Source organism: Diadema antillarum, unplaced genomic scaffold, assembly GCF_040938485.1.
Source record: "Diadema antillarum isolate AM-2024a unplaced genomic scaffold, OU_Dant_1.0 seq00000696_RagTag, whole genome shotgun sequence".
In the NCBI taxonomy this organism is placed as follows: domain Eukaryota; kingdom Metazoa; phylum Echinodermata; class Echinoidea; order Diadematoida; family Diadematidae; genus Diadema; species Diadema antillarum.
The window spans coordinates 1772388-1798464 of record NW_027271601.1 but is presented as its reverse complement, the minus strand read 5'-3'; the positions used below and the strand labels follow the sequence as shown (position 1 = coordinate 1798464).

Genomic DNA, 26077 nt, shown 5'->3' with positions numbered 1-26077 from the left:
AACTCGCTACGACACATCCTGCATAGACTCCAAAGTGACTCACACAATCGGAGATCCCAGACGTGCCCAACATGGCTTGCAGTTTGGACTTCAAAGGATGCCCCTTGCTGAATTTGTTGCACAGAGATCCACACTAGAAACAAGGTAAAAGGGATAGAGTCAGTGGAAATTAAATGAATGAATTCTCTCCCATTCTCGGAAGGAGTAAGGTGTTGTACATCAGTAATGTTGCCATCTGCTTTGCAGGGTCGGCTGTAATGATTTGCAATGATTGAGGAACTTCATCATACGTCTGTCTACCTTCGCCTAACCCCTGCTTCTTGTACCTGGGAATTGAGTGAGTGCCAGTTGGCTGTTGTTGATGGTGTTTGAAAATTCTCTGGCAAATGTATCCTAAGGAAACAGAATGACAAGGATTTCCATATTGGCTGTCATTGCTTTAGGTGAGTGCTTCTAACTTTTTTTTTTTTTTAAAATCTTCAAGCCCTGGCGTGTGCTGTTTATCTTGTTTCACAAGTCTAGTAAAGTAGCTGTCCTGCATCAAATTGTCTGTAGGGAAATCTCGCCGAATTGAATCCTCCCAAAAGTGATGTGAATTCCTGCTGCTCACTGACCAAAACAGCAGAAAACAGTTTAAAGACAATACTTTACTGTATTTTTAAACATAAAGATCATCTTTATTATGAATTTTTGAATGAGGGTTTCCTGTACAAAGTGAGGTAAAAATCATTTGTTATTGTCTCTCTCAGATGGAACTGTGTTTATATTTTGCTGATACATTTCATTTCATAAAAGAACCGGTCTGCTTATTCTAGACACTGCTGAGCAGTCCTTGATCTCCTTAACCTCTACAAAAAGGAATCCTTAGATTTGCAACTACACATACCTTGTTGTGTTGACAAGTGTTTCAGTACAACTATAATGTTGAACAAATGTGGTTTTACACTTAGTCAGTGTACAACGTCACTGAACCTTTTATGTGCTCGGGCACATAGCTATAATTTGCAAGGCCTTTTCATTGGCATTTGGTCAATTCCCTGAACTTGACCTTACCTGTAAATTAGACAGCCTCACTTTGTCACAGTAGGGATTAAGTAATTTCTATTCATTGACAGTTATTTTCTAGACATCTGTGCCAAGTGGCAAAGAACGGGCCGCTGATTTGCAGGCAAATAAAGCATTTTCAAGGCATTATTGGACGGAAGAAGTAAACTCAACAGGGTACATGTGCACATAAAATGTCACACAAATTATCATTGTTACATTGTGAGGCCTAAACCAAACTTGTATCAAGTGTTTCATTTTTAAGTACCAGTGTGCCCTTTAACTGTCTTTGGAATGATAACCTTCAACACAAAGTGTGATGAATTACACTGCTAATAGTTTTGATAAAAACATTTCGTGGAATTCTGCTTTGATGTCCTCTCTAGACTTTCACTTTTATTCTAGAAGCTTCTAGAAGGTTATTATACTAGAAGCCTTTAGATGAGGAGAAAATATCTTAATATTTAGTGCTGATGATTATGACAATGATATTAACATTTCTTGCCTGTGACCCTACATGTAATGGTACACCAGCAACTAAGTAATAGTTGGCTCATAATTGTATTCATTCAGGAAATAACACATACTTTTTTTCTTTTTAGTGCAGTGTAGATTTGTAAAAGTGAAATCCATTGATGAAATGCTGAAGAGATACATAATGTGTAGATGTAAAGCATATAACTTAAGTCAATACATGTTAGTATCCAGATACGACTTACAAAAAATAAACAACAACAACAAAAAAAAAGTTCTTAAATGTGTTTTTTTTTTCTCACATGCAAATATTTGTATTGATAGTTATTGCATATATTGTCTGCTACAAACTACTGCAACTTGTGTATTAAATTGGCTTTAGTTTGATATCAGTGTTGTCCACACAGCCTCAAATGTAAAGAATTTCAGGACTGCCTTTAAATGTGGTATCCATAATGTACCATGTACAGGTACACTGCAGACAAAGTATCAAAAGATACAAGGATACAAGGAACTTTATTGTCTGTTAAAAATACAGAAATTTGTCTTCCACTGGCATAGCAAAGGAAAAAGGAGCAGACAGCATGTATTGCACATATTACAGTTATTGCTACATATATGTGCAATTCTGCTATGTACCAGGTAGTCAGTGTTGTAGATGCGATTTTGAAGTTAAAGTTGAGGAAAGGATTTAAGTGTATGAGACAGTGAGGATGTTTATGCATGTACAAATACGGACACACACACACACACACACACACACACACGCACGCACGCACACGCACATGCACACACACACAGGATGGGCAACTAACAGGTGTAAGTATGACAAACCGAATTTGACTTTACATCTGCTGCAGCAGTGCCAGTAATTTGTGCGCTTTAAGTGCTCATTATGACTATTGTGTAGCCTAGTCAGTCCTTTTACACACATAACATTTGTGAAGAAAGAACCATTTCCTATCTTTGCTGCCGAGATGGAATAACTCTGCCAAATTATTCGTCTACAGTTGATTCACAAGATCCTCTTTTAGCACCAGCAGTTATCACTGGTATATTTCCCTTGGTTTTCTGTTGAAATATATTTGCTCAGCTGTTCAGTCTGTGATAATTGTAGAGTAAGCTCTCTGCATGATGTGTAGTCATTATTTGTACATTAAAATTTAGTCAAATGATGTATTTTGATCTTTCCTGTTTTGTAATGATGAGCAGATGATTTTTCTCTATTGTGTACTAGCTTTACTTTTGGATGAAACAATTTTTCCAAATATGTCTTATAATTTGTTTTTAGCATACTTTGATATCTGTTGATTTTGCGAATGATTTTTTTATAAAACATAGTATCTTTTCAATAACATTACAAAGAATGAGTTTATTTCTCATTGCAAGCTTGTAGTAGCTTGTAGTCTATATAATATGCACTTTGTTGCATCCATTTCCAAACCTGACTGCTGTCAATGAACTAACTTGATGCTCACCTCCCTGATGGAAACCACAGTGGCATACACTATGTAAGTGAGCCACAGCCTGTAAGTGATTCAGCCTACATTGAAGACTAACAAATTAAGTGGATGAGAACATGAGGCTCTCTGCCAGGTTTTCAAATCCCACCCATGATTATAGAGTAGGCATACAGAGTGTATGATTGAATGAGAGATCCATGTGGAAGGAAATTCCCCAAAGTTCATGCCAGACAGAACTCCTGTCCTGATTAGTCCCTTTAAATGCAGTGGAGATCTGGATCATTCACTTGAACTTTTACAGAATAGATGTGAATCATAATAGCTCTCATATACATGTGTTTATTAACATTCTGTGTATCCTTCTGGTGGAAATTTTGGTCATGATGAAAATGAATGACAATGTAACAATATTTTCCTTTACACTTGTAAGCTTTTGAACACTTTTTTTTGATGCAACATGGTGAAATTAGAAATTGAAAACAACCACTTGAATGAATCTATAGCACAATTTACTGCACAGAGTTTGATTTTGGAAACTTGTTTAAAGACCCCCTAATGGTATCATAGCTCTTTATGAGTTATTCTTTAAAGGGATCATACAGTTTTGGTTGAGACCTAATTTCAGGTTTCTAACATTTTTTGGTGAAATAATGAGACACCTCATGAAATATGAAAGAGCATGTGATTCTATGAGGAATTCAATGTTTATTTGATGAAAATTGGTTTTGAAATGACTGAGATATCCAAAAAAGAGCGATTCTAATAAAGTGTGGGACCCACACTTTATTACGATCGCTTTGTTTTACTTTGTTTTTGAATGTCTCAGTCATTCCAAACCCGATTTTCATTAAATCAACTTTGAATTCCTCTTAAAATGGTATGCTCTGTACTATATCATAAGTGTTTTCTTGGTATCTCGAAAAAAAAGTTAAAGCCAAATTTTCATCTCCACCAATACTGTACTATCCCTTTAAACATATCCACCTGTAAAATGTTTTCCCTTTTTTGCTTCTTTAGCGCAATTCCGTGATACAAAAAGAGGTTTTAGGAATGCAATCTCTTCTTTTTGAATTCATGTCAAAAAATTAGATTTTGTGAATATTAATGTGCATTGAGGGAATGAGAGACTTGTGTAGCCATGGCAACATCAATTTGTTCTGTTTTCTAGATGCGACTTCGAAATAGCACTGTGCTCACAGTTCAGTTTCTTTGATCTACTCATTTCATTTTGTATTGGGTTGAGATGGGGGATTCAGATTTTATCTTTTTGCGAGAGAATTAGAAACCACTTATAAAATATCACAGAGCATACAATTCTAAGATGAATTCAAAGTTTATTTGATGAAAATCTGTTTTGAAATTGTTGAAATATCCAAATACAAAGTAAAACAAAGTTGACTTCATAAAAGTTTGGTTCCACCTCTTAGGACCTGGATGTCTTAGCCATTTCAAAACCAATTTTCATCAAATAAACTTTGAATTCTTCTAGTAGGTTTGTATGCTCCTAGATGTCATATTTCATAAGATGTTTCTCATTATCTCACAATAAAGTTGAAAACCTGAAGCCCAATCTCAGCCAAAATTAGACCATCCCTTCTTCTTTTTTTACAATTTGGGATCATACAAGGAATGGGAAATTGTGTTTTTAGTAGTTTTTCTAGAACACTTTTTTTTTGTAAGAGATTTGTATGATTAGCTATGTCTTAGAGGTCAGTTTTCATTTCTTAAAAACCCTCTCACACTCTCACTTTCAAAACACACTCAAAACACACTCTCACTTTCAACTCTAATAACTTTTGAAAGGATTATGCTACTGCTCTGAAAGTTATTATGTGCTAGTAGTCATGGAAGTCATATGTTGATAGAGCCTGCTTAATTTCAATTTAATCTGATAATCCCTTCATTGTTGCTGCTGTAGAGTTTTACATCCTGTTTTTGTCCCATTCATTGCAGAGAGCATGGCTATGTAACCTTCAGCTTGTTTGCTTTCTTTCCATTATTTAGATACCCGTAGATTAGGAAAGTCCTTTTGTGTTTAGTTACACATTAATTTTAAAACTTAGAGCCTGCATTTTCAGAATCTTAACTAAAAAATCCATGTCTGATTACTTTTTGTTGATTTTGTGATGCAGGGTCACAAATATTCTCCCATGGAAGATTATGGCAGAATGTTGTACCCTCGGGAGCAGCAAATGGTCCACTATTATGTCCATCCAGTCAGAGCTTATGTTTGAATATAAAATGGGCTTTAGGATCTCTGCAATCTGATTGGTCAGTTGTCATGCATTGATATTTACTGATCCACACTGAGCCATGCATCCTGTAAAATCCGAACGCATGGTTCAAGTCTTACGTATAGTGTTGTAGGTGTACCGGATGCATGATGGGGAAAATGGTTGTATTTCATGAATTTACAGGCCCATTTTATAACACAAATGATGCACAGGCCTACATTGTATTTCATGGATCAGTGAGAATTGGATGCTCTCGTTTAACTTTGGAACAGTCTAAAACCCACTTGCTGTGCTCGAGGGTTAAAACAGTTCCAAAGTTAAACTCGCGCATCCAATTCTCACCAATCCACTCTGTCCTGTGCATCAGATCATTTGTATACTAATCCATGCATGAAATAAGTACTTGTGGTCTTTTCTTTCTTTAGTTTCTCTGTATGTTTTGCTTTAGTTGGTGTGGTTTGGTTTGGTTCAGTTTTCAGGGCATGTCACACCAGGCAACTGTGTGCATACATGATGCAACATTAGTGGCTCTGCCGTGCCCTATATCATTGTGTAACACATGTTATGTGTTCAAGCATTAGGTAACTGAAGTGCTTATCCTACATCGGAAGACATTTTCTTTAGAGGCAACTCTATGAATCACAGATTACATCATGATCTGGAGTCCTTCCTGAACTCTGAGCGATGTTCCAGTACACTGACACTAGGACGCTGAAGCACAGGAAAGTACAGTACAAATGCATTCAAAACACGGGAAGAAACCCAATCACATCAGTTGTGCTTTGGTGAATAGTTAAAGGCATTGTTTACCATCTGTAGATGAAACAAAAACCCAGCTTCAGTACTCCAAAATAGTTCTGAAATGTGAGTTAAGGATAGAAACAACCAGTGTAAGAAAAGTAATCAGTATTTATAATCAATGTTAAGTATTTTTAGGTATACGATAAGTGAACAATGGTTATGATAAAATTGTTTTTAGACTAAACCGTCCACAGTTATGGTTTAGTGAGAAAAATATATTTTAGGCTTTATAGCAAAATTGTTTATGGTAGGATGTGTAGTGATACAACTGACCTAATGTATGTGCATCAAATGTTATAACTCAAACTTTTTTTAAATGGCTGAGCACTCCCAAAGGTAAACAGTACTTTTAAGGCATGCACCTATGTGAAATAAAGATTGTAATTGGTTAATCGCAACAGTCTGTTTCATTTATTGGTGTGGGAATGTGATGGTATTACAGATTGCCATGGCCTTTGTTCGGACCAGTATAAAGGCATTATGTGTTGAAAGTGAAAAATTAAAAGCGTGGCAATCTGACAGTCAGTTCGGTTGCCCTTTTCTGAATTGCAGCCTCAAGCTGTTTGAGTGAGTGATACAGTACAACTCAGAAGGCTTATGAAACCTGAGGAATGAAGTTCTTTTACAGAAGTTCTTATTACCATACCTAAAGTTATTTCTTTGGTATAAATCTTGGGGAATACTAAACAGTATCTTTTAGATGTCACACGTGGATGACCAATTGGGGCAATAAAGGAGAAAATAAATTCAACCGACTTCCTCAAACCTGACTCAAAGCTGGCCAGTCAGGATGTTGGGATGTCATGACTGATGCCCCCCCCCCCCCTTCACTATCCTTCAGAATGATATTTGAAGACATTGCCTTCTTTGTGTGCAGCTTTTGACCTGCCATCATCTTACCCCACCCCCTCCCTTCCCATGAGATTGCCATCTCTAACAGCCCCCCTGCATTACAAACAATTTCTGGAGCTGGCATCCTATCTGAGATGACAACTTCCTTCCCTGGTTATGACTGCGGCTGCCGTTTCTCTGGGGGGTTGTCATCACCCTCGGCCTGTACCCAATCCTTCCCCCTCCTCACCGTCATGTGTCCTTGCCTGCTGCTGGGACTGAAACTTTCCATCAGCTGATGTGACAAAGAGGGGCTTCCTCTATTCTCTTCTAGGCCAGAGACTGGGGCAACCTCAGGGGGTTAAGGACAGGGGGGCAGCTAGGTATCCGTGCCACGATGTATCCGCCTGGCCATACTGCCCGATGACAAATAAGGTGAAAAGAACTCGGCTCCAGTCATCCGCTCACTTCATCTGCTCAGCATTTTACAGTCACAAATTTATTAGTATAGAGTGTGTGCTTATGTACAAGTAGCTGTGACAAACTTTTCATTCATACACTGTAAAACACGATATATTCGCGGCATGAAATTTTTGCAAAGTAGAGCCGACAGCCTTTTTCGCGGCATGAAATTTTTGGCAAATTGCCACTGGCATTCAGTGAATATGGTGTAGGTAAGAACTTCCATATATGCATTTTGATTTCACGTATCTTGGCTCGCACCAAATTTGCGAAATTAAAATGCACGCAGACATTCCTAGTTTTACAGTAGGTCCCCTATAAATTTAATAGGTTTATTCTATTGTTTTTCCAGCCTGCTTATTTGTTGTTCATTATGAAAACCATATTGTCCATTCTACTTTGTGTCCGCTTTAATACAATCCCGGTACAATGCGTGATAGACTGCCCCGACAAAGAAATTTTGTGTCTTCTGTCATGGGTTCATTTAATCATGAAGACAGCATACAGTGAAAGTTTTTCTCTTTAAAATGTAGTGCTTTCATCTCACAGTGTTTGAAGTGTCTTAGTTTCAGTTACTCTTTCATTTTAGTACTACTTTTTCCTATGATTTTCCACTTCTCTTTGTTTCCCATGATTTTCTACTTCTCTTTGTTTCCTGTTTGTACAGAAAGAGCAAGAGCCCTTCAGTTTTGATTAATATGCCTGCCCTCATTATACATATTGAAGTATATGAGCATTATTACAAATGACCCATTTGTATTTTTTTAATGCATATATATAGTCTGTGCTATACAGTTCGTTCATCTATCTCTTTTCTAACTTTCTGTCTGCCTATACATGTATTGTATCTAGGCAGATACACGAAGGAAGTTAGAAAAGAGACATATGAATGAACAGAATTAAGATATCAATCTATCAACCAAATGTCAAGATGCTGTTACCTCCCCCCCCCCCCCCCCCTCGACATTTGAGAACTGGCTTGCTGGGTATGCTGTCAATTTGTATAAAGACATGAAATATCCATTGCCGGAAAGTCATGTTTGTTGTTTTGTTTGGTGTTTATACTTTCATCTTTACAAATACCAATGTTGAATATAGTTCATATTCAGTCTTCCAGGATTTTGTAGTATTGTAAATGTTAGGATAAAGCCTAGAAGAGAATACGCATTGTATATTGTTACTCTTTTTGTTTTTTTTTGTTTTTAGAGGGGGGTCTGAGGGAGAAGAAAGGGATTTTAAAAGGGAAGTAATAGATATGGGGAGGATTAAGCAAATTGGTTTAGGACTTTGTTTTCTATGCTGAGTGATAGATTGTTTGATCCATGTATGTGTCTTTTTCCTGCAAGCATCACGAAAAACAAAAAAAAATCCTTGTGATTTTATATCCCCCGTACTATCAGAACGGATTTTCAAGTTGATGTTATCAGCATGCAGACATTTCATCTCATCGTTAAAAAAAACAAAAACAAAACAAAACCAAGAGAGTATGAACCGCTTTGACGTCATTTGTCACAGACTGACAAGTAGATATGTCGGTTTGTGTGTCAGTTTCCAGTGATCTCAGGGACAAGGCCTCTTCAATCATACAGGAAGACGAGTGCTCGTCTGCTGATATTCAACACCGATGTTGATGTGGCAGGATGCGATGAGGATTATTTGTCAAAAGTCAATGCCTGTAGATTCATTACGTATCTAGCACAAAAAGCCTATATTAGGTTAATGTGCTGGCATTCCGTGCTGCTTCATCATTGGTCAGAAATATTCGCATGCAAGGATGTCTGTCCAGCTCTCTGTTGGATAATCAAAGCCTGATTTGACGCAGTTGCAACCGTGAGATTACCGTCAATTCCTAAAACTCTGTGACTAATCTTTTTTTTTTTAATGGAATATCTAACATAAAGCAAATAGCAATTGATGAATGAACAGTCGATGTGTATTTGAAAAGAATGTTGAAAAGTTAAATGCCAATTTTTTGTGGGCTATTTCACAGGGGAAAAAAAATAACCAGGTAAAGAGGATGCATGGAACTCAATTTGCCATTTCGTTGATTGTGTTTCAAATGTTGAGTTTTGTTGCCTTCGTGACTGTGGCAGTGTTGTTTAGCACACAAGTTCTCCTGTCTTCGATAATCGTGGTGTGTCTACAAAGTATGGTAATTTGGCAGTCTGTGTTTGATGTTATTTTGCTACTTTATGCATACACATACCAGCAAATGAATGTGTGCATGGTATGGTGATGCATGATGGGATTGAACACATTGATGTTTGGCTTCACTTGGGTACCACACAGAAGGTCAATGGAAATTGTCATGATTGTCAAAAAAAGAAGAAGATATTACTTTCAATTTAAAAAGTCTGTCTGTAGACCCATCTGATGTTCAATGTCTATGTCTTGATCCAAACAGCAATGCTGGAATTGTGTTCTAAATTGTCCTACAGTGTTTGCTGTGTGTGAATACAAATTTGCCCTTTGGCAGGTCTGTTGTGATGTACAGAAATCACGATTTTGCATTTCCACAGGTCGTCAGTATAGTTGTTTCAAAACATTGGCTAGGAGTCAAAGTTTGCTTTTTTTTTTTTTTTTTGCTAATTGTTACCTGGTTCTCATATGTGCACTTAAATAGTCATGTGATGTATTTTTGAAAGAGGGATAACAGCCAAAGTTGCTGAACCTTTGCTGTTTTGATGAATTTATGTGTGGGTGGACATACAGTGTAGTATCAGAAGCCTTTACAGCTGTAACATTTCAATTCAAGGATAGAAGTGTAAGATCAATCTAGATCTATTGTACTGTGTTTATTATTCTGAATGACCACCTAACATATTGATGATCAACTCTTGATATCTCCATGTCTTCTTTTGTCTTAAATTTCACAGAACATTTTGGAAATATGCTGAAAAGAAACTGATATAATTAGATATTACCTTCCTACCCCTTTTTAGATTTTTCTCTTTCTGTTGACAATTTTGCAGTTTATTTATCTTTTATCCTAAGAAGAAACTGACCTTTAAATTAGCGGTGGTTACGATATGTTCTCAGGAATTAGCTGGCAGTGCTAACTACGTAAATCAAATCTGATTGCTTGAGGTAATGATTACTGTTATATTTGTGTTTTTGTTGAAGGTCAAATCATTTATCAAAGGAACAAACTGTCAATACTTATCTGTGAAAATAAAGGCATTCCCAGGGACTAGAACAAGAGGAAGAATTCCCTCCGACTTGTCAGCCAGCCAGCTCGCTAAAGATGACCTCCATATTGGTACGTGAGTCAGCTATCAAATAGAATTTATATCTACCTCTGCATTTTTCCCCCTCCCTTCTCCCCCCATCCTTCTCTCCCCCACACAGGTTCTGACGTTGGACTGATCCAGAAAAGCCCCACCAGGAAATCCCCACCTACAGCCTCACCATGGGCACAGTGATGAGCAGTCATAAGAAGGGGAGGAAGGTGATCGCCGCTGACATGCCAGACATGCCGGCTGAGTGGCAAAAGACGGAGCGGAAGATCGAGTCCGCGTCGCCGATCGCCAACACGGAGAAGGACGCGGCGGCGGGCGACGCGGAGCAGGAGGCAAAGTTTGAGGAGCAGCGTCTGATGGTGGAAGACAGCATGGAGTATTTGCAGAGCAACGACGACTATGCCACGGAGGAGTGCTTCAAGATCTACGACACCCTGCGACGGGCAAGCACCATCAAGCCCAAATCAAAACGGGTGATGCTGGCAGAGCATCTGGTGGATCTGGGTTACTGCGAACTATTTATACGAATGTGGAACGACCTGAACAGCTACCAGCTCTATGTTGATGAGCCAGTGCCAAAGGCTAAACAGGCTCTGTCAAACTTGAAGAGGATGTTGGGAAGCTACTGGAATTTCACCGACTGCTCCGATAAGGTGTGCAGAGAGTTCGGCAAGAGCAAAGCTCTGGAGTTACTTGCCGAAGGGCTGAAAGACCCAGAGCTGAGTGTAGACAAACTTATCGACGATGGGAAGAGGTATGTTGTCAAAGGAATTCTCGGTATCATGCATAATTGTTGTAGACGGATAATGAAAAACCGCCAGCGATGTTACCGCGTTATTGATCAGCTGCAGGAGCTTTCCACTTCCTCGTATCTCATTGTCCGTTCTAAGGCATTCATCGTGGTGGCGTATGTTGCCAAAAAATCAGAAATTGAGAAACTCGAGACCAACGAGGCCTGCATGAAATTCATGCTCAAAATGCTGGAAGAAGCACTGGGGTACAAAAACCATGTGACCAAAAAATACGGCTTCTCAGCCCTCGAGACCCTTCAGGGAATCTGTCAGCTGGCAATGAATGACTCCAATAAGCGTTTGATCATGGAGCTAGGGGGCTTGCCACTCATCGGCAGAATGCTCCAGGACAAGTTTTCTGACGAGGAGAAGGAGATTGCGGCTACCACCATCTGGCAGCTTGCTTTCGTGGACGAGAACAAGGAGAGAGTGCGACAAGAGCAAGACATCATCAAGGGTAAGTCACTTTTATGTGTTGTTTGAAAGTTTGCGTTGTGTTGTAAATGAGGGAGGGGGGTTGGTGGTAACACCATGTGTATGTAGTCCTTCAAAGTCCCTTGTAAACTTTACCCTGCTATTTGTAAGTCACTTTACTTTGAGATCTGTCTTACTATTCATTTGGAAAGAGAATTTGGGGGAGATGTTTGCCAAGGAAGGCAATATCTGTATGAATCTTTCCAAATATTTAAACAAACATGTGCATGTTCGTTATTATTTTATTTTTAATTTGTGTAGAAGTATTTTGGTCTGTTATCTTGTGGAGATATAATATATTTGGCAGCTTGAGAATTACTGCATGCAATGCATGTTAGATGGTGAATTTTAATCCCTTGTTTGTGGTGTAGAATAAAGTTTAATGGGGTGTCAATAATTACGAAGATGATTTAAGAACAGAGAGTCGAATGTGATGAATTCATTGAATTTGATTATGAGTTGTGCATATTTGATTCACAGCCTTGATGGTATTAAAGAACAACGACAGTCCAACTATCAGAGACTCGTGCACGGGGGCGCTGTGGGAGATTTATGACTCCAAGGTGCCGCTGGGTCTCCACAACGAGAAGTCTGAGCGCTCAGTCAGCTCCTCGACACTATCCCTGAGCAGCGAAGCGCCACACATCATGATCAGCTACCAGTGGGACAGCCAGGAGAGAATGATCGAGGTCAGGGATCTTCTCATCAAGGCCGGCTACAATGTCTGGATGGACATCGACAAGATGGGTAGGTACAAGCACTCCCTCACCAGGGGTGGATCCAAGAATTCTGTAAAGAGGATGGGGGAGGGGGCGCAAAAAAAGTTTCTGGTACCACTTCTGGGTTTAATCAGCTGACAAGCAAAAAGAAAAAAGAAAAGGCTCTCGTGCAATTTTTTTTTTGTTTCCTGTGCCACTTCAGGGTTTCATCAGCTGACAGGCCTAAAGAAAAAGAAAAGGGTTCTACTGCAACATAATTGACAAAGATTTTCTTTAAAAGGTTAAAGTGAGGGCACATGTGCCAGTTTTATGTTTATTTTTTTATAACTTCTGTTTAAAAAAAAAAGATTGAGGGGAGTGGGTGCGCCAAGTGTGCCCCTGCCTTGATCTGCCACTGCTCAAACTGGACGTCACAACTGACCCTGCCAACCTTGGCGATGGCATTGTACACACGGTGGTTGTGGCTCAGTAGCTGTGATTAACATCCTTTAACTGACCACAAAAGTGATACATGGGCAAGCCATTAATTATCGGGACGTATTTCCTCGGCTTGGCCTAGTTTCCCACGCTGTTCAAGTCTGTTTGTTTTCTTTTTTCTCCTTGCTCTTTACTGAGGAAGCAGTAATATTTAAGAGCATCGTTATTGTAATCCATTGAAAACAGTGGTCAAAGGATGGTGAAGCATACCTGAGGTGCAGATCGTGGCATCCGTGATAGTGGCAGCCTGATTCCAGAAACCACAAAATGACTTCATCTATTGTCACAAAACTCAAGGGTTTTAAGTGGCATGAAAATCACTTTATGTGCATGTTTACTCTGGGCATCCACTTAGATGGTTTGGATAAAAAGGAACAAAAGCATTCATGCTATAGTATGTTGGATTCCATGTTGCGTATCAAGTGCTTTTCATGGAGTTGCGATCTGTGCATATAGGTATTATGTGCAGCAAAGCAAATCTTGCAAAATGCAAGTGGATATATCTACAAGGGAGGGGGTCACAAGTAGTAACTTCACTATGTAAAGCTTCCATTTTCTCTTGATTCATGATTATCCTTAATTACCGTTACCCAAAGCAACCAAAATGAGTATGAAATGCTGCACACCAAAATGAAGCAAGCTTTGACAGGATACAATGTGGGCTACACATTATTCCTGTACCAGTTTTAAGTCCTTTTGATGTATAAAGTGTCCACAAGATGTAGTTTCATTTAGTCTCCTCCTCTTTTTGTTCCTTTTTGTAATACTACACCCTGCTGCTTCCAAGAAGTTGAAAGGAGGTGTTTAGTCACATCATAGGGAAGTAACTTAACACAACTTTGCTGAATTTAAACCTTTTTGCAGTTCTAGAGGAGCAACAAAAGAATAATATGAAAGTTTGCTTTTTCTCCAGAGATTAAGTGCACCTCAAGTATTCTTTTCCCAATCGGAAATAGATTCGCATTGTTCTTTTTTACTTTGACTTTATTTTCTTTTGTTCTTTGTTTGCTTTTTGTTTTATTTCATGTCCGTGTGTACTGATAGGTATTCTTGTTTTTTATTAATTTTTGAGAATTTCGCAAGTTGAACGCTTTAAAAGGGTGTGTACAGTTCTGGTTGAGGTGAGGATTTAGCTTTTAACGTTTTGCAAGATATTCAGAAACCACTCTATGAGATGTCAAAGAGCATGCAATTCTAAGGGGTATCGAAAGTTTATTCGATGAAAATCGGTTTTTAAATGGCTGAGATATCCAAAAACAAGGTGAAACAAAGAGATCCTAATAAAAGGCGTGGCCTGTCGCCTTTTATTATTATCATTTTTTTTTTTTGATATCTCGGCCATTTGAAAACCAATTTTCATCAAATAAACATTGAATCCTTCTTAGAATTACATGCTCTTTCATATTTCATAAGAGGTTTCTCATTATTTCACTCTAGGAATGTTCGAAACATGAATCCCCACCTCAACCAGTACTGTACAGTCCCTTTAAAACGTGCTAAAATATTAACTGTGACTCCGACATGAATGGGACGTGCAGGTTCACATTTCTCCGCCCATTGCTGTACTCCACGATCGTGAAGCTAACCACTCATGAATTGTGAGGAAGTCCTGATTCGTGAATTAGACTCGCTAAATATGGCGTGTACAGCGTGTGTCAGAGAATAGGAGCGGCTTTATAGTAGTGAGGACGTCTTTAGGGAAAATTCTACCAGGAACTGTTGTTGGGAAGGGATGGGAATGTTGAGGGTTATTCTTCCTGTGAGAGGATGTGACGTCAACCACCACACTCTTTACTATACTATGATATATGGAGCCAGCAGCAGAAATCACTAATGACAGTATGGGAGATGAAATTTAACCCATTAAGTCCCAAACCCAAACCATATTACAGTGGCTTGGTGCTCTCCTTTGTTGTTACAAGTATGTTACTTCTCATTGTTAGTATTTCATTTTAAGTAGAATAAAAGAATTTCTTTCATTTGAACTATCTTTGTTTGACAGTCAATATACACAATTTTTTACTTCATTTAACTTTATTTGATATATGAAACAAATATGGAATACTTTTATTCAAGGCATTGTTGATATCATTGCCCCTTGGAATCCCAAAGCTCATGCTATGATCCTCTGAGCAAGCTCCTGAAGTGATAGCGTGAAGTCCATATAATCTGTAAACTATTACAGCTTGCTCTGTACATCCTTCCCTGTATGCTTATCTCAGTGTTTCTATCTTCTTTCTGTAGATGTTATCTATCATACCTGAAGAGCCACTACTTCCATTCTCATTACAATGAATTAAAAAATGTTGAGGTTCGATCAAAGCCATCCAAACAACGTGAATCCACTTTTAGTCACATTGGTATCATTTGAAAAGTCTATTTTTTTTTTCTTGATCTGGCAAATTAGGTGAGAAATAATTGGCACAAAATGAAATCTTAGTATGTGTATATTCTGCTGCCTTGTAAATGCCATTTGTCATGGAGCAGATGGTGGCAATTGCTCCCATGAAATTTCTGTATGCTAAGCCAATCATAAATTCTACCCACAAGCATAACCCTAACCCCAATCCTAATTGTCGTATCAAACTATCACCACCCTAACCCTAAGTCCTTGGAGAAAATAAGACCACAGAGCAATTGTCGCAGGAGCAAATGTCGTGTCACCGAGCAGATGCTGTCTGAGAAATATTTGCAAACAGAAAATCGACTGCACAGAGACCAAACATATGAAGGATTTGACAAAGGGTCTTACTGTGTTCCCATGAAACAATGCAGTGAATCATTGTGGATTACTCTCCCTATCACATCTGACTTGAACAGAGATTATCGTGAAAGCGTGAGTAATTCAATCATGAGTTTGAAGCCGGAGATTTTGGCACTGAGGTAAGTTCCGGTGACTACATTTTGGTCACAGAACCCAGTGCCAAGTTTCCCCCAAACCAGTTGAATCATGTGATGGAAAATATTAGTATCCATCGTCAAGGCAAGACCTCTGTTGTGCTCCAAGGGATGATGTTTTCTTAGTTTAGCCTGAGCCCCAGGCCCCCTTTACTTGTTAAAAGGGAACCAAAACCCAAAGAGAAATGTGGATTGAGTGAAAGCAGCAACATTTAATAGTAGCTAGAACACATCAGTGAAGGTTTGAGGAAAATCGGACAATCGATGCAAAAGTTGTGTATTTTTAAAGTTTTGGTGTTGGAATCGCTGGATGAGGAGACTACAAGAGGTTATGACGTATTTGTGGACAACAATATAAAGAAAATGCAAAGGGAATTCCACAAAAATTCATTTTTCATGAAAGTTACTCATTCCATCAACTTGATACTGACATATGTTAAGGGTAGCTATTATTCCCCCTGCTTTTTGAAAGCGGTTAGTGAAGTGCTCTGTCATCATGGTAGAAAAGTGAATTTTTGTGGTATTTTCTTTATATTTTCTTTATATTGTTGTCCACACATACGTTATCACCTCTAGTAGTCTCCTCATCCATCGGTTCCAACACCAAAACTTTAAAATTCATAACTTTTGCATCGATTGTCCAATTGTGACAGTGCACCTCAAAACGAACATAAAGTCGCACACACTGATTTTGCGTGAGGACTGAAAATAAGTGAAATGGGTCCACCTAGCCGAACTTGACTTTTTCATATTTCCTGAAAGAGCGGGTCTTCTTTTACATTATGCTAAAATTTGGTATCATAAAACGGGCAGGAAAGTGTTTTTTTAGCAGTTTATCTCCAACATTTTTGGTAGAATAGTGTGATTAGGTGTGTCTTTAGAATCCCTTTTTCATTTCTGAAAAACCTTGTCCACACTCTTCACTTTCAACTCTAATAACTTTTAAAAGAATAATGCTACTGCTTTGAAAGTTGGCATTAATTATGGACAGAGTGTGTTAATGAGGCATGCTTAATTTCAGTGTAATCTGATAATCCCTTCATTGTTGTTACTCTGGTGGTTTACTTCCTGTTTTTTGTCCCATTCATCGCACAGCCAGCACGGTTTGGTAAAGATTAAGCGCTTGAATAGACACTGTACTTCAGAGCCTCTTTTCTCAGTTCACACTTTTCCTGAGTTTGTGCTTTCTTTCCAATATTTAGATATTTTAGCAGAGTCCATTTGATTTGAGTTATACATCATTTTAAAGCTTAAAGTCTGCTCTTTCAGAATATGGTCTTAACTAAAAATTCATGTCTGGCGACTTTTTGTTTGTTTTGAGGTGCAGGGTCACAATTTACCTCAAACTTTCACTGATATGTTCTACTTATGTTGCTTCTTTCACTGAACCCACATTTCTCTTTGGGTTTGGGTTCCCTTTAAATGTGGAGTAGATAAATCATTCACAAGGACAGTGTCTATTCCCCTCTGCACACCTTTCTTCAATAATACCTTTACTGTGATCTTAGCAGCACATTTTTAATCTAGCATTCATTTAACAATAGTATACATTCATTAACAGAGATGGCATGCACTTAACCCATTGAGGACAGACCAATTTTGCTACAACACGCATTTCCCATAGACACCAGTCCTGCCTGAGTATAGCAATTTTCGAGATAGACCGTTTTACCATCTGACGGCCGACCTGCCTGAGTATACTCAGAACTCGTCCTCAACGGGTTAACTACAATTAATTCCACACAAGTCTAGAAGTGAGGCTAGTCATCAGTAAGTCTATTAAGGTCCGTAACTATGAAGGGAAGCAGAATTAGGTTAATTGCTCTATATTTCCTGTAACTTATAATTGATTGTGCAAACTAGATAAAGTGGTTCCTATTCATGCATGAACTTGCATACTGGGTTTCCTTGTTGCTGATATCTTGTGTGTATTTTTTCTTGTTTTTCTTATGCGCCTGAAGGACAGGAGGTATTCACGTACATCAGTACCGGTATTCTACATTAAAACTATTATTATCAGACCTTGCTAATGATCGTAATCAAATCTTCCGGTCTTAATATCCCACCACATGATGCACTCTAATGCAAACACAGTGCCTCTGTTAAAGCCATCACAAAACACATGGAAAAGAATGCTTATTGAAAGTTCTTAGTAAATATTTGGGTGGAAACAGTGAAAAACACATCATCTCTAAAGTTAATTATCATCCCACTTTTGTAGACAGCTTACATACCGGCAGTATGGAAAGATCATGCCATATATGTAAACATCCTCTATTCAATTTGCTTTTTGTTGATTTTCATTTTCCTCTGAAGTTTGCAAAAGGTTTAAGAACGTCAAGGCTGAAGACACAGTCTTATCTAACTTGTGTTTGAAATCATGAGCCTTGATGAGAAATAGGTGCCTAACCTTGAATGTGCAGTAAGCAAGCTGTGAGCAATACTCCTGTAAGTCTAGGATACAGTGGACTCCATTATAGCGAGGTCCTTGGGACCGGCAGTTTTCTTTTGTTATATCGAAATTGCGTTGTAACCAAACAAATAAACAATAAAAATACGTAGAGTGGATAATGTTGCAAGCCTGAATTTTTACTTCGCTGTAAGGCCAAAAAAAAAAAAAAAATGTTGTATTGGCGTAACATGATATTTTCAAATAGGGTCGGACGGGTGGATTTTTTATTTTTTAATTTTTTTGCTACCTGTATTTTATGTGCAAAACTAATTAACAAAACCCCATTCGATAGAGAGGGTCTGCTGCATCCAAAGTTTGTTATATCACCGGTTTAAAAGCCGTCACGACATACCAGTCAGAATACGAACGAACAAATTCCTGGGCTAAATCACCCAGCGCCACAGACAAATCGATTCTCCGAATAATATTAAATAAAATCTTCGAACCGGAATTGCCGGTCGCCAACACGCTGTACTGCGCGGCCATTTTCCGACACCAGCTGTTGTTGTTGTTGTTGTTGTTTTTGATAATTCGCAAACCTGTATCGCGCCCTCTGTCGGTAAAAACGATGTATTTCCTTTTTTTGTTGTTGAAAAGTTCAGGGTCAGGGTTTTTTTTAGGGTCGGGCGGGTTGCGTCAATACAACAGTTTTTTTTTTTTGGCCTAACCGGAATTTCATTATAACCATGTTCGTTATAAAGGGAGTGCACTGTATTATACAGTGGCTGGCTACAATTAATGTTTCTGTAATCAATGCATGGCATGATAGTCAGAAAAACAAACAAACCATTTATCTATAAAGTATGTCAGTGTCTTTGCGGGGAAACTATTCAATGCTCAGGTCCAGATGGCTGTTGTTTACTTCACATGGTATTATGTGAACTTGAAAATATTGCACTTCTCTGATATGACCATAGTGTGGAAACTGTACGCACTGCAAAACCATGAATTTTTATGAAACTTTTGCAAAGTTCACGAGGAGCCAAGGTTTTCAAAAGTAAAATGTATGCTAAAGTTTTTTGTCCACACAATGCATTGAGTACCAGTGGCAATTCGCGAAAGTTCCATTCTGTGAAAAAAAAAAAGACCTTTGGCTCCAATTCGCAAAAATGCCATTCCGCAAATTTTTGTAGTTTTACAGTATTTTACATCAGCTGCAATACATCTGCCAGTGTTCATATCTGTCTCTGTAGTGTATCAAACATGATGCCAATGCAATGCCATGAGAAGTTTGTGTTTTGGATCAGCATTTTCAGCAGTCGTTCCCCAAAAAAGTTTTGGGGATGAAAAAATTTGAACTCTAAGCATTCAAACTTTAAAAAAATCTTGAGTGATGTAATCTGTTCCAAAACCATGTGTTTGTTTTGTTTTTTTTCTTCCCAAACAGCGGGAGACATCCTCGGTGCTATGGCCCAGGCTGTTGAGAAAGCTGCTGTTGTCTTGGTCTGCATGACTCAAAAGTACTCAGAGAGCCACAACGGAAGAACAGGTACATTTGGGTGTCTGTCTTGCAGCAATATATCACATACCACTGGTACACACCACTAGTCCTTACTGTTCATGTCATCATCAAGTCATGGGGGATGGGGGGGGGGGGGGGGGCGATATGACCCCTCTTCATCAGATCAAGTGGAGATATGGTTATAATCACACCAGATTCTTAGAAATGTGAGTGGTTGAATAGATAAAAGGATGGATGGATAGATCAAGAGGATGAAGTGTGTATGTTAAGATGGATAGATGGATAGATAAACAGAAAGATTGCAAGATGGATAGATGAATAGATGGATGGATGGATGGATGGGGCAAATAAGCTTAGTTTAACTCAACACCCACTTTTTAGGTATGTTAATAGATAGAAAAAGAGAAAGTGAAGGGAGTGGGGAAAGTAGAGACATAGATAGACATACTAACAGACAGACAGAAAGTAATTAAACAACTTTCATTGCAGCTTCTGGTGCACAATTAGTCGTCTATTGATTCCTCCAACAACTCGGCAAACATGTTCAACTGCTGACTTTAGATAATATTGTATCAGCTACTTTGTATTTGACATCAATGTGATAAAACTTAAGTCGATAATTTCATTTGAAAGAAACTAAACATTGTAATGTTTCATTCATATTAGCCACATTGCGTATGATTCAGAAGAGTTATCAGGTACGTGGAAATTATACATCATTCCTGTGATATTTGTGATTTACCTTGACCTATATGTTTTACAGACTCATGTGCTGAACAAATCAATCATACATCTACTCACAAAATCTATCAGCATCACACATCACGGCAGTGAGAGAGTTCATTGGCTCAATATTAAAGTACAGTCTGAAGTCATAATTGATGCCAGCCGTCCCATGCTTGCTTGTTCATTTGTAGGTCACCCCTTTGCCCAAGCCCAATAAGTGTGGTAGAAATCTGTTAACAAATGGCAGACATTGGTCTAAGCTGTGTGACAAAAGGGCAGACACTATCATAGTCCATTAGCAGGGGATAGACACGGTTCCTCCACTCGACTCGCACAGGAAATCATGTTAAATCAAAGCAGATTAAAGGCTGAACTAAGTAGGTGTAGCATGGCTGTGTGTGAGATTGTGGGATAGTTTTGGCTGCCTGTTCTTCTACTGAGCAGATGTTGTCAATAGTGAATGTAATAAAACTTGTGTTATGAAACACACTCTTTCAGTTCTTGTGAAAGCTATGTTATTGCCATTTGTGAATATTCATGATGAATTTGATAGTATTCCTCTGCATTTGTAGACATTTGAAGGAAAGTCTGCATTCATTTTCCAAGGAGAAAGAAAAATGTTAATAAAGGATGTATTTGATGAAGTCATTGCCAGGCATTCCAGCCATCAACTTTTGACAAAATTCTGGTTAAAATTTGAACAAGGGAGATGAATTTCCATGCTTAATTGCTGACTAATCAGAAATGATTATTCTGTGCTATAAGAAGTATGAGCAGAAAATGCTGCCTTAATTTGTATCTGCATGTGTTTAATTCCACTTAATCTCAACAGGAGAGGGTGGCTTGTGGAGATAATTGAGTTTGATCTTGATGGCATAACCTTACAGCAATGGGGCTGGCAGTAAAGTGGCGGTTGGGTATTATACAATCAGTGAAGCCCTCGAAGAGTGAAAACTTCATCTTGATTTCACTTGGCATCAACTCCTCTTTTTATCCAACCCTACCCGTCCCTCTACCCCCCTGTAGAGGCAACGTATGCCTACAAACTGAAGAAGCCGATTATACCACTTCAGCTGGAAGAGGGCTATGACGCTGATGGTTGGTTGGGGGCGCTTGTCGGCACGTTGCTCTACTACAAGATGTACTCAGGCCAGGTGGCGTCAGACAATCTTCAGCCTCTTGTCAAGGAACTTGGAGACAGGGGCAGGCTTCCAAAGAAAGTCTCCGTCAAGCCAAATGGTCAGTATGTTTGAAAAGTAATAATGTCTTTCAATTTGTGGAGATAGAATTCTGTAAATTCCTGTTACTGGTATCACCCAACATAAACTGCAAGAAATATGGCATGTTAACATTTAGTTGTTTATAATAGATTTCATTACATCATCATTGATTTGATTTTTCCTTAGTCATTTACGCTTGATCAATCTCACTTTACACTGCCTCCTTTTTACTAGTTTTTGTTCAGAATGCACTGTTTTCATTTGATTTGTTTATGTTTGGATATGCTGTTTAATGCACAAACCAATGTAAGGTATATAGAATTCAAACATTTTTGTTCTTGTATTGTACCAGTATATGATACTTACTGTTATTTACATTTACATGTAGCTATAATAAAAATCTTATGGGTATGTCATGTACAATTGTTCACAATTTCTGTATGCATCCTCTTGCACTTATTAATACTTTTTAAGGTATTAGATCATAGATCTATGTATCAAGAATGTAGTTACCCAGTGCTAACAATCAACATAATATGGGACGCAATGGTTATCAGTGTCTTGAGGTATACGGCTGTATGCAAGCTGTGGGTCTTTAAAGGACAAGTTCACCTTCATAAACATGAGGATTGAGAGAATGCAACAATATTTGTAGAACACATCAGTGAAAGTTTGAGGAAAATTGGACAATCGATGCAAAAGTTATGAATTTTTAAAATTTTTGTGTTGGAACCGCTGGATGAGGAGACTACTACAGCTTGTGAGTCATATGCGTACAACAGTATAAAGAAAATGTAAAGAAAATTCAACATATTTTCACTTTTTTCGCATAATAAAAAAGCACTTGACTTGCCTCTTTCTAAAGGCACGGGGAATAATATTACCCATAACATATGTCGGTAACGAGTCAGGGGAATGTGTACTTTTTTCAAAAGATGAAATTTTGCGAAATTCTCTTTATATTTTCCTTATATTGTTGTACGCATGTGACATCTAAGTTATTCATACACTGCAGTAGTCTTCTCATCCAGCGGTTACTGCACAAAAACTTCAAAAATTCATAACTTTTGAACGGATTGTCCGATTTTCCTCAAACTTTCAATGATGTGTTCTTCTAATATTGCTACATTCTCTCAATCCTTATGTTTATGAAGGTGAACTTGTCCTTTAACATAGACCATTCCAAATGCCTCACCACATGATTACAGCAGTATACTGCAGTGTGCCCGTCTTCAATCAAAGCTGTGTACAAATGGTGCACTTCCACAGTGATCAAGTGTTATGCCTGTTTTTGGCTGCGTTTCTGAGGCACGTTAAGTGTGTATACACACACTATTTCAATAACACGCAAGTCGTATCCCATACTTGTATACAGACACACGCGCACACAATCACTCCTTAATAGATTATCAGTATTCTTACCACATATAATCCCATCAACTAATGTGAGAAATTGTGCATTCCTTTTTTCCAGCATTCCATGATATGTCATATTGTGACTGGCTTTATATACAACCTACTGCCTATAATACTTCTTCATCAAAATGCCACATTTCATGGGAACTAGAATTACATATGATAATCAGATTGTGGATTGCATATTTACACTTGACATGCTATCCACCAGATATGATTACAACCTTAAACCCTGAGAGTTCCACCTTTTTATTACTTAATGCACGTATCGCCGAGGCAGCTTTGCAGTTACTCTAACGCGAGTCGGGTGCCTCTCGTTATCTGGGAGCGCTGAGAACTGATGATGATGATATGACTTATCAAGGAAATGACTCTTAGACACACCATGGGGGCCCTTGTGGCTCGTATTACAAAATTAGTTTGCTTTCAGAATTAGGATCATAACAAGTCAGCAAATGTAGCTTTAAATTAAGTCTTGCATGTAATTTGCTAGTGATACAGTATGTGTTATTAGCAGGGACGCTGGTCGATATTAAGTCAGCCTTAATTTGTTGAATCATGTAATTGGTGAGACCCTAGAGTATTATGTTCCACGCTGCCTGCATATTGTTTCGTGTGGTTTATTTGATTTTCAACTTGTGTATGAGTGTGTTTTTGTTGAGTTTTTGCTTTTTTTGGAGGGTTTGTTTGTTTGTTTTTTTTTTGGGGGGGGGGTTGTGTATGTGTGTGTGTGTTTGTGTATGTTTCTTTACAGTCTGTGTCATTTGCCTCCATATTTTGTTTTCTAAGGGCAGAATCATGGAGTCTGTATCTGAGCTTATCTCATTTGTTATTAAAGGGTGTGTACAGTTCTGGGTTAGGTGAGGATTCAGCTTTTAACATTTTGCGAGATATTCAGAAACCACTCTATAAGATGTCAAAGAGCATGCAGTTCTAAGGGGTATCAAAAGTTTATTTGATGAAAATTGGTTTTGAAATGGCTGAGATATCCAATAACAAGGTGAAACAAGGAGATCCTAATAAAAGGCGTGGCCACTCGCCTTTCATTATTATCACTTTTTTGGATATCTCAGCCATTTGAAAACCAATTTTCATCAAATAAATGTTGAATCCTTCTTAAAATTACATGCTCTTTCATATTTCATAACAGAGGTTTCTCATTGTCTCACTTAGGAATGTTCAAAACATGAATCCCCACCTCAACCAGTACTGTACAGTCCCTTTTACTTTCATCTACAGGCATTAGAAGACACGAGAATATAGTATTTGCTGCAATGTATGTCTCGTATCATATTGTTAACTTAATTTTATAATGAAGAGGATGATGCTCTAAGAATTGTCCTCATGTTTTCTCAGTTTTGTAAGATACTTCTTGTCAATGATAAATTTCATGTTTAACCCATTGAGGACAAGTCCCAAGTATACTTGGGCAGGTGCCTATGGGAATTGTGTGTTGCACCAAAATCAGTCCATCACCAACGGGTTAAGATTTTCACAGTAAAATGTATGGAAGGTGAGGATGAACAACATTTTATCCTGCAGCTGAGTATGAGGCTCCATTCTTCATTGTTGAGTGATTCAGTTTTGCAACTATGCAACCCCTGCCCCTTTCTTCTCGGTACCATGTGCAGTAGTAGATAGTGTTGGAACAAGTGATGCTGTTGTTTCATCTGTCGCAAGCAAAATGATGTGTCTTGTTTTGTCCCGCAGGTATTGTCCCCCACAAATCTATCCTGACAACAAGTCCACCACCCCGCCCTGAGGCCCCTGCACTCCCGGCAAAATCGTCCATCAGGAGCGCCCCAAACGCGGTGGCCATCTCCAAGTGGACCCCGGAGCAGGTCCGCAGCTGGCTGGAGTCCAACAACGTCCACAATCTGCACGAGACGCTCTGCACCCTCAACGGAGAGCAGCTGGTGCAGATGCGGAAGCAGCTCGCCCGGGCTCCGGAGTTCTTCCACCGGATCCTGCAAGACGAGCTCCACCTGGGCTTCGTGAGCATTCTCAGCCTGACCGCTGCCCTGGACAAGCTGCCAGTTTGAGGTGCGGTTACGGACGATTCCTCGGCTGCATGTGGCGGAGGCTAGTCTGAGTGGGATGCAGGGATGCCTTCGGCAGTTTTGAGGATCATCATATGAACCCTCCACATGGGGTTCCCCTTCTTGACACAACCTTGGGCTGGTCTTGACAGATGCACCCTGGGATTTGGCATGCTGCCAGCAAAAAGAAGGACACTAAACCTTTGGGTGATGTCAGGGTGCATGTAGCTTCCTCTCTACAGTGTGTGGAGGATAGTGTCTCTTTGTGTACAGATGAGTGTCCTGTACAACTGGGAAGGGGGCAAGGAAGAGGTATGATGGTGTTGATCACTCCGGAAAGTGAGATCCCATATCAAGCAGTGCTTTGTGTGGTGTTTCAAAAATTTGACCATGTTGTTTCGGTCTCCAGAGGAAAGAAGGAGAGTGATGTCCATGTTGAGTAGATGAGACTCAAACTCCATCTTATACTTCTTTAAGGCACACGTGGGTGTCAATTTAAGCACTTTAAAATGTTAGGATGGGATTGAGGTAGCAGTACAACAGTTTGGCTGTGTCAGGCAGAACATGTGGAGTGGCGGCCATGTCTTGCAAGCGCTGGCAAAGCCTGCCAGCTGCACTTCAAGATGAACAGTGACCGCTGTGTGTGAATGTTTTGCCTGCATGATTGAACATGGCACACTGACGGTGTGGTCGCCTAAAAATGAAAGCTGTACTTCCTTCGAAGGTTGGCACTAAACTGTCCCACCCATGTCCTTTCTCTCTAATCTAGGACCAAAATAAGTCCTTTAATGCGGCATTAAGGGGCCTGGAGGTGTTATTTGGATTTTTTTATGTACTGCTGCAAGGAGTCATATA

At 38.9% G+C, this 26077-nt stretch overlaps 1 protein-coding gene across 2 annotated transcripts; it reads left to right on the top strand.

Annotated features, from left to right (window-relative positions):
* Positions 1–26077, top strand: LOC139737603 (uncharacterized). Of its 2 annotated transcripts, none has more exons than XM_071648281.1 (6): positions 1–144; positions 10658–11796; positions 12294–12560; positions 19747–19848; positions 21574–21786; positions 24894–26077. In XM_071648281.1, the coding sequence occupies exons 2-6, from the start codon at positions 10719–10721 to the stop codon at positions 25223–25225; spliced, it is 1992 nt and encodes a 663-aa protein (XP_071504382.1). In that variant the 5' UTR covers positions 1–144; positions 10658–10718; the 3' UTR covers positions 25226–26077. The 2 variants fall into 2 exon arrangements, with proteins under 2 accessions (XP_071504382.1, XP_071504383.1); XM_071648282.1 differs by lacking the exon at positions 1–144 and adding an exon at positions 9002–9139.